At 51.3% G+C, this 13,735-nt stretch overlaps 1 protein-coding gene across 5 annotated transcripts in view; it reads left to right on the top strand.

The window, feature by feature from the left end:
* Positions 1–1,531: 1,531 nt before the first annotated feature.
* AFAP1L2 (actin filament associated protein 1 like 2) overlaps positions 1,532–13,735 on the top strand; it is a 73,797-nt gene continuing 61,593 nt past the window's right edge. For 4 of the 5 annotated variants that reach the window (XM_030030873.1, XM_030030874.1, XM_030030875.1 and 1 more), the window contains exon 1: positions 1,532–1,661. In XM_030030873.1, coding sequence (XP_029886733.1) covers positions 1,646–1,661 — 16 coding nt within the window. In that variant the 5' untranslated portion in view covers positions 1,532–1,645. Of the gene's footprint in view, positions 1,662–9,335; positions 9,354–13,735 lie in introns of those variants that run through there. The other variant, XM_030030878.1, reaches the window with a different exon arrangement.

The following is a 13,735-nucleotide window of genomic DNA, read 5'->3' on the forward strand; positions in this document are numbered from 1 at the left end:
CCCCCTTACTCAGATGGGGATGTGGAAATTACCTGTTCGTGAGTACTCCGAGCTCTTTAGGTGTGGGTTGATGGCCAAGAGCTCGGCTTGCAAAGCAGAGTCAATGTGCAAGGGGCTGCGTGGTTTGGGGAACCTGCCCGTCTGTCCCACTGCTCTCTGCAAGAAAAGGTTCGTTTCCAGTGCCGGCCACACCACCATCTTCCTGCCCGCACTTCAAACCCCGAGCCAGGCCCAAGCCCTGTTTTGCCCAGACCCCAAAGCCCGTGAGTCCCTTCAGCGTCAAAGCAGTGGGATGAGGATTAATTTCAGACCAACGTGAGCTTGGTGTGACCCTGGCGTGGCCGTCATCCTTCAGTGGAAGGACTAGATGCCCACTCAGAAAGCCAGTGGATATAGCTCTGGTGAATGATGCAGAGCTGACTTCTGGCTCCTTATTTTTCAGCTCCCGAGCGGTTGATTTTCTAGGTAACGGTTCTATCTCTTTCCACAGGAACAGTGGAGCTGCCCAGCCAGGCCAGACGCCTAGCCTCTCCTCTTGCCAGAAACGCCTTGTAATAGGCAGGTATGGCTCCCTTGTCCCCACACCGATAGCTTAACCTTAATTCTGAAAACTTCCTCTGTAATTCTTGTGTACCTTGTCTATTGTAACTTTCGATGTTTTCATTATTGATATAAACATTAAACTCCTGCAGTCTCTCCAAAATACCGGCCTCAGGACAGACTGTCGCCTGTGCCTTGTTTTGAGGTCAGACTGGATGCCCACTTCTCCATTTGCTATTGTTTGTGCACTTTGGGCGTGCTAGCTCTGTCTGCGGTGGTGGAAGTCAGGCAAAAATGTTACTGGAACCCAGGGAGAGGAGCATCTTCCTGAGAGACCTGCTCTATCCAGGAGACAGGTCCTACCAAGAAGCCTTAATGAGGCCGCTGGAAAGGGAGAGTGCAAACTCGCTGGCTCGGTGTTACGACCCTGGGAAGGTGGAGGGAGAACCCGACTCTTCAGCCTGCCAGCCCAGCGCAGGGCAGGAGGTGGGTCGCTGGCGGACTCCCGCCGGGGGTCTTAGCACCGGGACCCACCGGGACCACACACGGCTCTTGCGGGACGACCGAGGCCTTTCTCTGACCGTGCCCGAAGCCCCGCTGCAGCCAGAGCAAACACCGTCCCGAACACAGGGAGCAGACAGGGCACCCCCCCCCCTGCTGGGGAGCAGCAAGGGGCCCCAGGAGCCACCCCACGGCCCCAGCCCGGCACCCCAGGCACCCTCCTCCTCCTCCTCCTCCTCCTGTCACCGGCCCTAACCCTGCTCCTTTCCCAGGGGACCGGCCGCCGGAGGGGACCCCCGCCGAGGGGCAGGATCCGTGCCCTGCCGCGCCGTGCGGGCCAAGGCGGGGGCCGGGGGGAGGCCGGTCCCCGGATCCCCGACCTCCATCCCGGGCGGAGGTCCCCGTTCCCCCGCCTCGGAGCCCCGATCCCGGCCAGCTCCGCGGCTCCGGGGCGGGGCGGGCGGGGCGGGGCGGCCCGGGCCGGCCGGGGGATCCGGCGCCGCCGGAATAAGAGGCTACGGGAGCGCGGCGGAGCGGAGCGCAGGCAGCGCCGTGTCCCGGAGCCCCCCCCCCCCCCCCCGGGAACCGGCGGGCTGCAGCCCCCATGGATAAATACAAAGGTGAGGCGGCGTCCCACGCGTGCTGCCGTCCTGTCCTGCCCGCCGGGGGCAGATCGGGGACCTGCGGGGGCGGCGCTGGTGGGGAAGGGTCTTGGGGGGGTACGGACAGACAGACCGGCCGACCGACCGACCCACCGGCGCGGGACCGCTGCGGCTCGCTGCCCCCACGCGTGGGAAAGCGCGGCGGGTCAGCTCCGGTGGTGATGTTTCCCGAGAGTGGGACCGGGGGTCCCCGAGAGTGGGGCCCGAGCTCAGTTTTGGGGGTGGGGGGGTGTTGTCCCGCGAGTGGGACCGAGCGGCGAGGGTCCAGCTCCGCGAAGGAGGAGGAGGAGGAGGCCAGCAAGTGGGGACGGGAACTAGCTCCCGGGGGAGGCGATCTCCGCGAGTGGGGCCAGGGACCGCGGTCCCCGCGAGTGGGGCCGTGGTCGGCTCGGGGGGAGCGGTCCCGCCCCGGGGTGCGACGTCCCCCTGTCCCGTCCCTGCCCCGGGCACTGGGCAGCGAGGGAGGAGCGGGGGACATCTCTCGGTTTACACCGTCTGCGGATCGGGACCTTTTTTTGCCACTTAAGAGCGGCGTCGCGTTTCGTTTTCTGCAGCCGCTGAATTTGGCTAACGTTGCCTGCTCCGTCTTCCTTCCTAAATTACCCATCTGCATAGACTTCCCACCCTCCCAGGCTTAACAGGCACGACATTGAGCGTCCTGCTGCCTAAATGCAAATAGGTTTGGTGGTTAGGGAGAGGGTAGATGAGCATCCTCCCTGCTTGCTCTCTGGCAGATCTCATCTGGGCTGGTGGTCACCCACGGCCCATTAATTTCCCCGCAGTCAATGGCTCTGGCGCTTCCTGCGTGATGCTACTTGGCCATTATCACCGAGAATGGCTCATCTCGGATCTGCGGTGCTATGGGCAGCTCTGGGAGACTTCTCAAACTTCAGTGCACCTTGCCAGCTGAGGAGGGAGGAGGTGGGGTGAGGTGCCCGGGCATGGGACACTCAGATGCGCGTGGGTACTCTGCAATTTCTGCTCCTGCTAGTGTGTAAAAGTCTCCCCTGGAGGAGGTGGATCCAGCACTTGTGTAGCACAGAGGAAGTCTGCAGTAAATTTTACCTCTTCAGAGCAAGCGTGTCTCTCCTTGTAACTGCTGTCCTCCTTATGGAGCTTGAACATTTAAGCGGGGAGCTTGGTACTAGACAAATATATTCCTGCCTGACCCAATTTGGACTTGTTACTACTAAACTGGCAAGGTTTGGTGAGGCCTCAGCAGATGCATTCAAGCTAATAGCCCTTGTTCCCTAATCCTCCTTTGGTGGGGACTTGATATGTCAAGGTATCCTATTGTGTGAAGTTAATTTTTGCCAGGACTCTGTATTTTTATGACTATGCAAGTACTTTAGTATTCTGACAGGGCTGGCACTGTGCTGCCTCTTGTATTTTCATCCTTTTCCCCCTTACAATCGGTACTTTACAGGCCTGATAAGCACAATAGTAACATACTGCAAAAGTGATGTTGAAGATTATATTACAAGTCAAATATTGTGTAGTCTTTTTTTTTTTTTTTTTTTTTTCCTCTCCTGGCAGGGTCTGTACAATTCCATTCAGTTCCAGTAGCAAAGCGGTAGATTCATTAAGATTCAGCTATGTTTTGTATATTGTCTTTTTAAATATGCACACTGCTCCCTCAGAGCAGCGGGGATGTGTTCTGCACATGTGTAATGAATAGCAAGTGCAACTGACTGCGGAGCCTTGCCAGTCTTTTTTTGTGTTACTGGTAACGAATGTGCACGCGTGGGAGCGGGTGTGTGTTAATGAGGGTACCCAGGCATCTCCAGCTCTGCAGGGCAGCCGCAGGTGATGGCAATAGCTCGTTTAGTGGGTGGGAGGTGTCCCCAGTGTGGTGGGGTGGCTGGAGAGCCCTGAGGAGCAGGTGGAGAAAGCAGGCAAGTAAGTTGTTATTAACAAGCACAGGGGTTATGTGCCTGTTCTGGTGGGGATATTTTGTTGCTGCCGTGGCTGGTATGGGGAGTCTTCATTCTTGCCACTAGCCGGGCAGAGCGCTTGTGCAGGGAAAGCCTGTAATGATAGGGAAGGATGGATTCAAAGAGGGCTGTTGAGCAACGAACTGGTGTGCTGGGAAGAGGAATTTGACTACAAGATCTTTCCTATTACTTAAGAAAGGAAGGTTGCAAGCATCAGCAAACAGCGGCATTTCTTTCCTTTAAACGCAGGCAGGGATGTGCTTTAATCCGAGCTCTAACCTGGCACGCACAAGAGGTGTCCCTCCTGCTTCAAAGGCAGGGTGAAGCAGCCCCGGGGATCTGGCTGGCTGGAGCGTGGAGGGCCCGGTGGGGTGTGAGCCGGGGAGCCTGGGGCTGGTGGCCGGCAGGGTGGCACCCGTGGAGCGGGAAGAGCTCAGGCTGTTGGACTTGCGTGGTGGGAAGTGAAGGAGGGATTGTGAAACTCTCCTGGGAATGGGTTTCCTTTCCCAGCCTCTGCAAATGGGGTTGCAAGGCCAGCTGCATAGGAGGACGTTGTCTCTTGACTCTTGTTAGGCTATTAAAGCTCTGAAGGATGATCTCCATGTGTGGCAGGGCTTTTTTTTTCTGCCGGGCCACAGTAAAGAGTGTCTTCCGTTGGTGAAAGCGCTGTTTAAAAATCCACCTTCTCCCTGCGATTTAGGAAGTATGGGTGAGGCATAAAGAGCAACAGACCCAACAGCCCAAGGGGACAAGAGTGAGACCTGCAGAGGGCAGGTGTGAATGAGGGTGGTCGCTGCACCCACAGCTATGTAGCGACAAGGACAGAGCTGCTCATCTCTCGCTCCTCCTCTGTTCCCTGCAAGTGCTCTCCCCCCTCCTTCCCATGTGTTTTGCCTTTGAACGAGATACGTACAACTGTCCCATCTCGTGCTCCCTCTTAGAGTGGCCCTATGGCTTCTTGCCTACTCCTTGTCCTGCTTGTCAGATGTGGCCGGGTGGTCTGTGACCAGCCATCCCCGTACCCCAGAGAGGAGGGAAGAGGTGCTGAACCCACTGTTACTGATGAGGGGTGTGTTGGTGGCACCCTTGCTTATCTGCCATCCCTGTCAAGTTCTCTCAGACCAAGCCCTTGTCACTGCGGTCACGGGTGGTTCCCTTGTGATGCAGCTCCATCCGTGTAGTCTAAAACGTCAAGTGATGGGAGCCTTGAGAGGTTTGTAAGCTTATTACTGTATTTTTAATGTGTTAGAGCTCTGTAATGGAAATCAGAGTGACTCGCAGCCCGGTTCTTCAAAGAAAGGTGTTTGGCATTCTTGTTTTACTGTCTCTGTTGAGCAAAGATACAAGCTTCACATCTCTTATCTGAGGGTCTCCCAGGGCTCTGCAGGGCACCGGTAGTGTTTGCAGTGCTCCCCTAAGGAGACAAGCGTTGTTTGTGGAGGAGATGATGTCTTCTAAACAGAAGCCGACAGTTTAGTGTTGATAAGGATTAAAATGGTGACTTGGTAGAAAGATGAGGTGTTTGCTTGCTAGTTAATATGTTTTGACTGGGAGGGGAAAAGGGTGTGGGTCTGTTTGGCACTTTGGCACGTGTTCTTTTTAACAAGTTCCTGCAAATACAAGGAGATATGCTTGGGATTAAACCGCAAAGTGGAGACATGAATGAAGGATGTGAGCCCTGGTAACAATCTGAGGCCCTTTATAAACTCCTGTTAATCAGAGACAGAAATGGATTGATTCATATTAACATGATCTAGGCTCTATACAAACATATGTGGTTTCTCTTCAGCTGAGCATCAACACAGCTGTTGTGTTTAGCTAATTGTCTTGGTGTAATTGGCAACTGGAGAAAACTGCCCTGTACCAAATCCAATACAATTTTCTGCTGCTCGGCTGAGCATTCTTTGCAATGCAGATGAAAATTGATGTCCTGCATAACCTCATAACATATACAGTAACTCTCACTTATGTGACAGTGACCCTGGTTGATTTTGGAGGAAGGAACGGACTCTGTTGGGGAATAGGCAGCAGGAGTACAGAGTGATTTACTCAGCAGGGATTTAGGAGATAAAACCTTTTTCTGTGACTGAAACCACAACCTGTCTCAATTATACATCTACCATGTCTACCCTACCAAGCCATCCTACACAGTCATCTGTGCCAGTATAATATTTCTGTCTCTTCTAGCACAGCTGCATTTCTTACGTAAACAAGGCACCTGAGGATGCTCTGAGTTGTGTTGGGTGCACATGAGCCTCTCCGGTGCTCTCCAGACCAGGACGGGCTCACTGCAGATGGGCATGAGGCTGTAGCGATGCTGGCTTTAGCCCCATTTGATGAGCAGTGATGGCCCTTTTGGGGGGGGGGGGGGGGGGTAACTGCCAGGCCTGGGGGTGCTCCTTTTGCTACCCCCAAAATGGTCACTGGGGCTTGCTCCGTCTCCTGAGAGTAAGGGGCAGGGATCCATGCAGGGGTGTGGGAGCAGTACCCCTGTAGCCCCGCCACCCTGGCGTCCGTGCCCTGTCTGCGTCTGCCAAAATCGCCAGGAGCCTGCTCCTGAAGGTAGCAGTGCTCGCAAGCTCTGAGCCTTTGGGCACCTGCTTTTGGAGCGCTCCTGGCAAGGCATGAGCCCTTGCTTTTCTCTTGTGGTGTTGACTAGTGTGTCGGGCAAGTCTTGTTCCCATTCCTTCACGTACCTTTGCCACTCCCCGCAGCAGGCTCTGGGCACACCGTGCCCGGCCGGGGACCGGAGGTACCATCTGAATGAGTTTATTGTTCAGGGGGTTTCACTGATTGCTTTCATTGAACACCCACAGCCCAGGAACACAGGGAGTGTCTATGCAAAAATGCTTGTACGGCTTTATTTTGGAGCATGGCTGGCTCTTTCAGCTCCCAGAAGTGGTGACGGACTGGGGGCAAGCAGGCAACTGGGCAGCCTGTGTTGCCCAGGCTCTGCAGGACTGTGCACCAAGGCACCACAGGCTTCTAAATCCGAATTCTGGATGCCTGCTCAGCTGCATACTTGCTCAACAATGTTTGCATCTCAACATACAGCTCATATGAAGGATTTAATGACTTGAGTGAATCTCTTAAGATTTTTATGGCAAATCCAGGACCTGAACACCAAGGTCCTTAACCAGTGGCCAATGCCTTCCTGGCAACCATCCTGCCTGGATCAGGGGAAATTAGGGATGCTGTTCTCTTGAGAAGTCCCTGTAAACTAATTTGCTGTATCCTCTGGAAAGGCAGGAGTCATCTAAGGCAGGGAAGTGCATCTTCAGGCAATAGCAACCGGAGAGCCCAGAGCTGTAGGGGACATCTTGGGGAACCAAAAATCAGAGGTGCATCTATGATTAAAGATGGTGCAGAGCATGTGCACCTAGGACATAGATGTTCCTGTCTGAAGCTGCCTGGCTGAAGCACAGATCCAGACCCAGCAAGTAAATTGGGATCCTGCAGTCACACAGCCAGTTTGACGACCTGCATGTTGTTTACTTCATCTTGGAAGTTGAGTCATTTGTGCTTTTCTCTTGGGTTAGCAGACGAGACAGACTGGTCCAGTCTGTGCTGCAGACTGTCAGCAGAGCTCTGTGGGTCAGAGATGTGTCCGACGTGGCCTTGCCCCAAGGAGCTGCTGGTGCAGGCGGCGACACAGCCAGTTTCTGGGCTGGAACCGCTTATTTGGCTCTGGTTTGGGGGTGGATAGGGAGGTGCCAGTGAACAGGCAAGTTCCCTGGCACCAGCTGGGAGAAGGCATTTCCATTGTAAGAGCTATGCTGCAATTTGAAGAAGAGGGGTTAAATTTGGGAACTTCTTGCTGTGTGCTACAGTGCATGGTAAAACCTTGTGTGAACTAGAGGAAGACTGTGAAAGTTCACAAAAGAAAAATCTGTTTAGAAGCGTTCAGTAGGAAGACACCGACCTCCCAGTACCCAAAGTTCTTACTTTTTTAACAAAACAAAACAAAAATTACTTGAATCCAGGGAGCAGAGCTTTAGGAGGAAAAAAACCTCCAAAACAAACACAAGTTGCTAAGGGTGGCCAGAAGAGCCGAGCCCTTTGAGAAGCTGCAGCGAAGCAGGGCTGGCACTGTGCCTGCATGCGCCCCTTCTGTGGGACTGAGCCTTAGGTCTGAATCCGGCTTCCTGCTCTGGCCACAGCCGAAAAAGAGAAAAATCAGGGCCGAAACCACCGAGAGCAGTTAGACTTGTGGCTGGTGGGCCAGGATGGCCAGCTGTTGCTAAAGGAGGCGTGAGCGTGGTAATTCCTGCTGGCAGGGAGGCTTTGGCTTGCCGTTGCCCATGCTGCTGCAGGCTGGGGTGCAGCGGTGGAGGTCAGCTGTGGCAGCGCAGGACCCACGATGTAGCGGGGTGCTGCAGAGGGGAGGCCTGGGAAGAGTGCTCGTTCGGTCTAAAGTTCAAAAGACAAGGGTCAGGACTCACTAAAATACTTCTTTTTCTTTTTTTCCCCACTGACCTATCACCGCCTTCGTGGGCAAAATTCCATAGAAAGCACGGCTGAGGATGGTTTGGTGTATGGCAACATTGTCTTTGGTTATAAACAGCTCTGTCTGGAAGTAAATAGTCTCAGAATTATGGGGTCAGACTGAAACTCCCACATAACATACAGACTTGGCCACTTGCAATTTAATAAAAGCCAGTATTTTCCCCCCTTGGGTGGACTGTGCTCTGTCTTGCATAAAGATTTTTCTGATGTCTTTTTTTTTTTCTTTTTTTCCTTTGGATCTGCTTAGGATAAAAGGGTAGTGCAAGGCTTAGAAAAAGCCTGGGAAATAGGGATCCACAAGCCTTAGCTGGCAGTTCAGCCTGTGGGCTTCTTATTTCTGAGTGTAGGAATCTCCTCCTGAGATAACCAGGAGCAGTAGCCGCCCCCAGCGGGGGTGGTGCACGTGTTTTTTCACTTGCTTTTGTGACTTAGGAGACTGAATCTTTTAAAAAATATCTTTAGACTCCCAATCTTGCTAATAATTAATGCACCTAGGCTTTCCAGAGTCACCACTGAGTTTGGGGCGTAGAGGTGTGCAGCTAAGCAGTTGGGATGCTTTTTGAAGAAGCTTGCGTAACACTTTGGCAGCAGCGCTTTGAGAGCGGTGGGTCTGAGCCAGGAGATTCTTGCAGTTCATGCTCAAGCTGTGGCTTGAGCCCTTCCCTCTTGGACTGAGTTAGATGGGGAGCAAGTCTTGGGCTGCTGCGAGGAGGGGATCTCCTTCCTGGAGCCTGCGTGTGCTCCGAGGCAGCCAGCTCGGGCAGGTGGCGAGGGGAAGCGTGTGTGCAGGCTCCTGTGAGCTGAGATAAGGTATCTGCAAAGAAATCTCTGATCCCAAGTCCCCTCTGCAGGTCTCATCATTGCTATTTGTCACCAAAGTATGACAACTGCTAAGGCTTGGGAAGAAAGAGCTGGCTCGCAGAGAACACGAGTTGCACAAGGTTTTGCGATGTCACTAGTGGCTTCAGCTGAAAGTCTCTCCACAAGTGTGTGTGAAACGTGGAGCTTTCTTCTGCTGAGGAATGCAACCGAGCCAGCTGCAGCCTCACAGCCTTCCAGTAGCGCCGTCGATTTGTCATCTCTGGAATAAGCCAGTGCATGTGTCTGGTCAGTCCCAGTGCCAAACAGCTCCGACTTCTGGTGGTCCCGCTGTGAAGGAGCTGAAATCAGTAGTAATGCAGAGACGCTCTTTGGTGTCTGCTGGTAACAGGTATGCAGTTGCAGCAGTTAGGTGGCCACCACTTGCAGTAGCAAAATATCACAAATGCAGAAATTGGGGCTGCCTTTAAAAGCAGGGATGTGGCAAGACCGGGCTTCTGCAGCAGCTTGTGACAGCTGGAGGCCATCTGCCCCATCCATCCCATCGGCAGCTTCATCCCTGCCGCTTGGCTGGGGAGCGTGTCCTGTCTCCTTTGTTTAAATCTGGTGTCTTCAAGGATCTTTTGTGTTTTATTGCCATCTCTAAAAATGTGCCATGTAGTCTTGAATGGTGGGAACTTCTGCCGGTTTTATTGTTGTACTTTTCAGACTTCTCCATCACCCTGGGGTATACAGAATCAGGCAGAGAGCTGGGATTGTCATGTCCGGTTCCACATCTGCTATAGGAAGGCCTGATCTTAGCAGCTGCTGAAGTATGATAAAGCCCTGCTCAAGAAGAGAACTGCTTAGACTAATTGGGCTCAATCTACAAAGCAGCTGAGATATCTTTACCTTGCTGTGGTTAGCCGGGCTGAGGGGTAGGATGTGCATCTATCTCACCTAAGCCACAGCCAGGTTTCTGGACCCTATTAGGAATTCATTACGTGTGCACGTGGGCGAAGGCAGCTCTTTTTGCTAAAAGACGAGCTGTGAAATTGCATGAACTAGGTCCGAGAGGCAGGCAAGCCTGGCTGCTGCCCGTGGTCCGGGAGCTGTCCTCCCCAGGCCTGAGGCCACAGAAGAGCTGGCTGCACACCGAGCAGGGTGGCATCCACTCCACCGTCTGCTGCTGCAGGGGTCTCGAGTCTGCTGGGCAGCAGGGTGGCTACGTGCTTTTTCTCCTGAATTTTTTCAGGCCTCATCTGGGGCACGTGGCACTTGGTGCCTGGGGCTGTAAGTGTAACCGGTGCTAGGTCTGTAGGTGCTTTTGGAGTTCAGCAATCTCGCCTGTCTCGTTGAAAGATGGTCACAAGTACCCCAGAGCAGTGCAAAGTCACCAGTGAAATGCGTGTGTGACTGTTTTGGGTGGCTTTGGTTTTCCCCCACCCTGGTATTTGTGCTGCCGCTTACTTCTGTCCTGCTTCCCTGAGCAGCAGTGTCAGAGCTGAATGCGGTTGTCAGTGATGCTCAGCCTGTGCACGGTCCCGGTACCTCTAAAAGCCAGTGACCTCTGGAACAAGTCGTCTCTGCAGAGCAACTTCGTGTGTGCTCTGCCTCCTTCACCCCACCAATTCATCTGGCGATACCTCCTTTGGCTGGGCTATGAGAAAGCTGTAGGAAAATGTGAGGACTAACTTCTCATGATGATCCTAATCAAGTGGTACCGGATTCTGTCTATAACTGAACTAATCATAACACTGAGGAGTTAATAATATAATCCCTTTTCTGCTAATGAGGATCTCTCTTATTGCAGGGCCAGGGCTGTATGGGATAAGGAGCAACCCAAATGTTCTCTGAGGTTTACAACAGAGATGCACTCGCCTTAATACAAAACCAAAAGGTCACATTTCTTCTTACCGATAGAAAACACAAGTCAGCTACCATTTAGCAAAGCAATGCTTGTAAATGATTTACTCTTCAGTTAAGCATGGTATTATTTTACATAAACACAGGTTCTCATTACTGCTTCAACGTTATCCCATCTTCTCTCTCCCAGTCATATTATGGGATACATACAGATCTATCCATGCAGTGTCTTTCAGCTTTCTCTAATGAGCAATGCTAGCTGATGATATTACCTAGTTGCCATGTCAGTTTAATTTGCTGTAGCTAGAGCTTTGAAATTGTTCCCCTAGTGAGATGATACTTCTTGGAAATTAGGTTGCCTGTCAGGTGCTGAAAGGCATTATTGGATTGTTTGGTACTGTTTGTCCTAATGCAATACTGTACAGACCCTATAACTGATAAAAGTGTGTCAAACGTATCAACTCTCGGCAAGTGTGGCTTGGCTTATATCTGAGTCTGTGTGAACTCTAAGGCCTGGTTCTAGGAAAATTCACCAGTTTTGTAAATCAGTCTTGAAGCATATTCGTTATGCTAACCTATACTCTTGATTTGTGGGATATTGAGTTGTAATTCTGTCTGTGATTCTGATCCACAGCTATTGAGACACTGTTAATGGAGTCTGTCATCTGAGTGTTTGGATCATGATAGCTAGTCACACTTTCAGCTCAGCAGGCTCTTGATTTAATCACCTGTATCTGCCAAAATACCTATCAAATCTATTTAAATGGGTTACACTGGCTTATACTGAGCCCGTATAAACTGGCAATATATGAAGCAGAACAGACCTGGGCAAGGATGTAGTTCCTTTAAGCCTGTGTCTGTTAGCACTCTGCGCTAGTTAACTTAGTGAACATAGTTTTCGGATCAGGTTGTTCAAACAGATGCTCTCTGAGTGTAGAAGAGGTCTATTTCTGGAAATGGAAGTGGGAGTTGGCAGGGTGGGGGGAAGCAAAATGGCAATCAAAATTCCCATGCGTTATCCTAAAGGCTGAATTCCCATGTCTGGCTGAGAAAAGAAAGAAATGCTTTCTAGACCCAGAAGGCTCAGCATTCCCTAAAGCAGAATGATTTATTTTTAATTCTGATAGTTCACTGGAGCTCTTAAACCAAAAGAGCAATGACAGTTTTATGATACTGCTTAGAAATAAATGCAGCGAGCTTTGGGCAGTGCTGAGGTTGAAAATCCTGGGGTGCTGTAGGGAGGGAGTACAGGTACGCCCGGCAGCCGGGCACCCGCACCGCCTGCGAGCCCAGCCCAGCCTGAGCACAGCTGGGCACAGCTGCTGGGGCAGCACGCAGAGGCAAGGTTTGACTCTGGCTGAAATTCTGTATTAAACAGCATGGGATTTCACGTTTGTGTTTCTTTGGACTGGCTACGTCAGCCTTCCTTCAATTCTTTCACTTAAATAATGACATCCCCCTAAGGTTATGTGCTGGTTTTTTGTTTGGTTTTGGGTTGGGTTTTTTTTTCTTCATTAGCTACTGATATCATTTCAGCTGTGGTGAGCCTTTTATTCTTGCGGTGGTCAGTTACAAATCCCACAGGAACGTCAAAGCCATGGGTACCAACAGGAGCACAGCCAGGTGTCAAGCACAGAGAACGGTTCTTGTGTGAGAGGGTTTGAAGATCATACGTAGAGTGTTCTATTAGTGCTGTGCATGTAATAAAATGGAGTATCCTTGCAGTTAACGTAGGCTGTTTACTGTCTCTTTGAAGCTACCGTTACTCCAAAACCAGGATAAGAACCGTGGGCTGTTGTGTACCACTTCCAGATCACACGTTCTTACACTGGTTGGCTGCTTGGTGTCTCCATTAAGAAATGTGTAGGTCTGGAAAATACTCCAATGCTTTCTTTAAGGTATTCTTATAATGTTTAATTCTGGTCAAACAACCTCACACTGACGCTCCTGATTAGCTACAAAATCTTTGCAGTTTGCTTTTGTTCCCATGCTGGACTGAGGTTTTTGTTGGAAATGCTCTGTTTTCAGCATATGTTCTTGTTTTTCCTGATAAACACAAATGTCTGTTGGCCCACATTTAGAGGTGGTGGGAAGGGCCAAATTCATTCCTGGTGTCACTCCAGCGTAGTCAATGGGCTGACCACAAGGATCAGACTGGATCTGAGATCTAGACTAGGTTTACTGCAAGTTTTACCAATTTTTGTTGACACGTTACTTAACCATATTTCTGATGCAACTGATAAAGATGCATTTGACATGCCAGGAAATCTAATTTTAACATAACAAAAGCCGACTTGTGATAGAGGAGGAATGTAGAGCTGGCAACTCCTTCGCCAAACAGAAATGCTAACGGTTCCGGGTGCTAATAGCACAGATGCGGCTGACCCTTGCTCCAGACATAATTATTTGGACCATGAAAGATGAGGAGGCTCTATGGCACTGGAGACGCCGTTTATGAAAATGCAGCCAAATCATCTGCGGAGACCTCGGCAAGGGCTGAGGGCCCCTGCTGTCGAGGGCTGCGGAGCTGATAGTGGAGCCTGCACTGCAGCATAGACCCTGCCGGTCCACGGCACCTTCAACTTCTCTGATGCTTTGGGTTGAAGCCTTTTCAGCTGCTGCTGAAGTGGTGCTCCTGAGAGTGTTTGCTAATCCCAGATTCTGGGTTGGAATTTCGAGTTTTCTTTCAACCCTCGATTGTACGATTGCCTTCCCTCGTTCGTACATTTGCTTTTTGTCTGTTTTTCCCAAACGTGCAGGCCTGCTGTACCATAGTACAGACAGAAGAAAGTAAAATATTCCATTTTGAATATGTAAAGGGAGCTGCTGCTTAGCACAGACAGAACTGGCTTCTAGATGAAAGAGTCAAATGCCAAACTGTTTTGTTTCAATTTGAGCAGGAGAAGCTTTGATCTAGAGGAGATGACT

This window comes from Aquila chrysaetos, chromosome 11, assembly GCF_900496995.4.
Source record: "Aquila chrysaetos chrysaetos chromosome 11, bAquChr1.4, whole genome shotgun sequence".
NCBI classification, from domain to species: Eukaryota; Metazoa; Chordata; class Aves; order Accipitriformes; family Accipitridae; genus Aquila; species Aquila chrysaetos.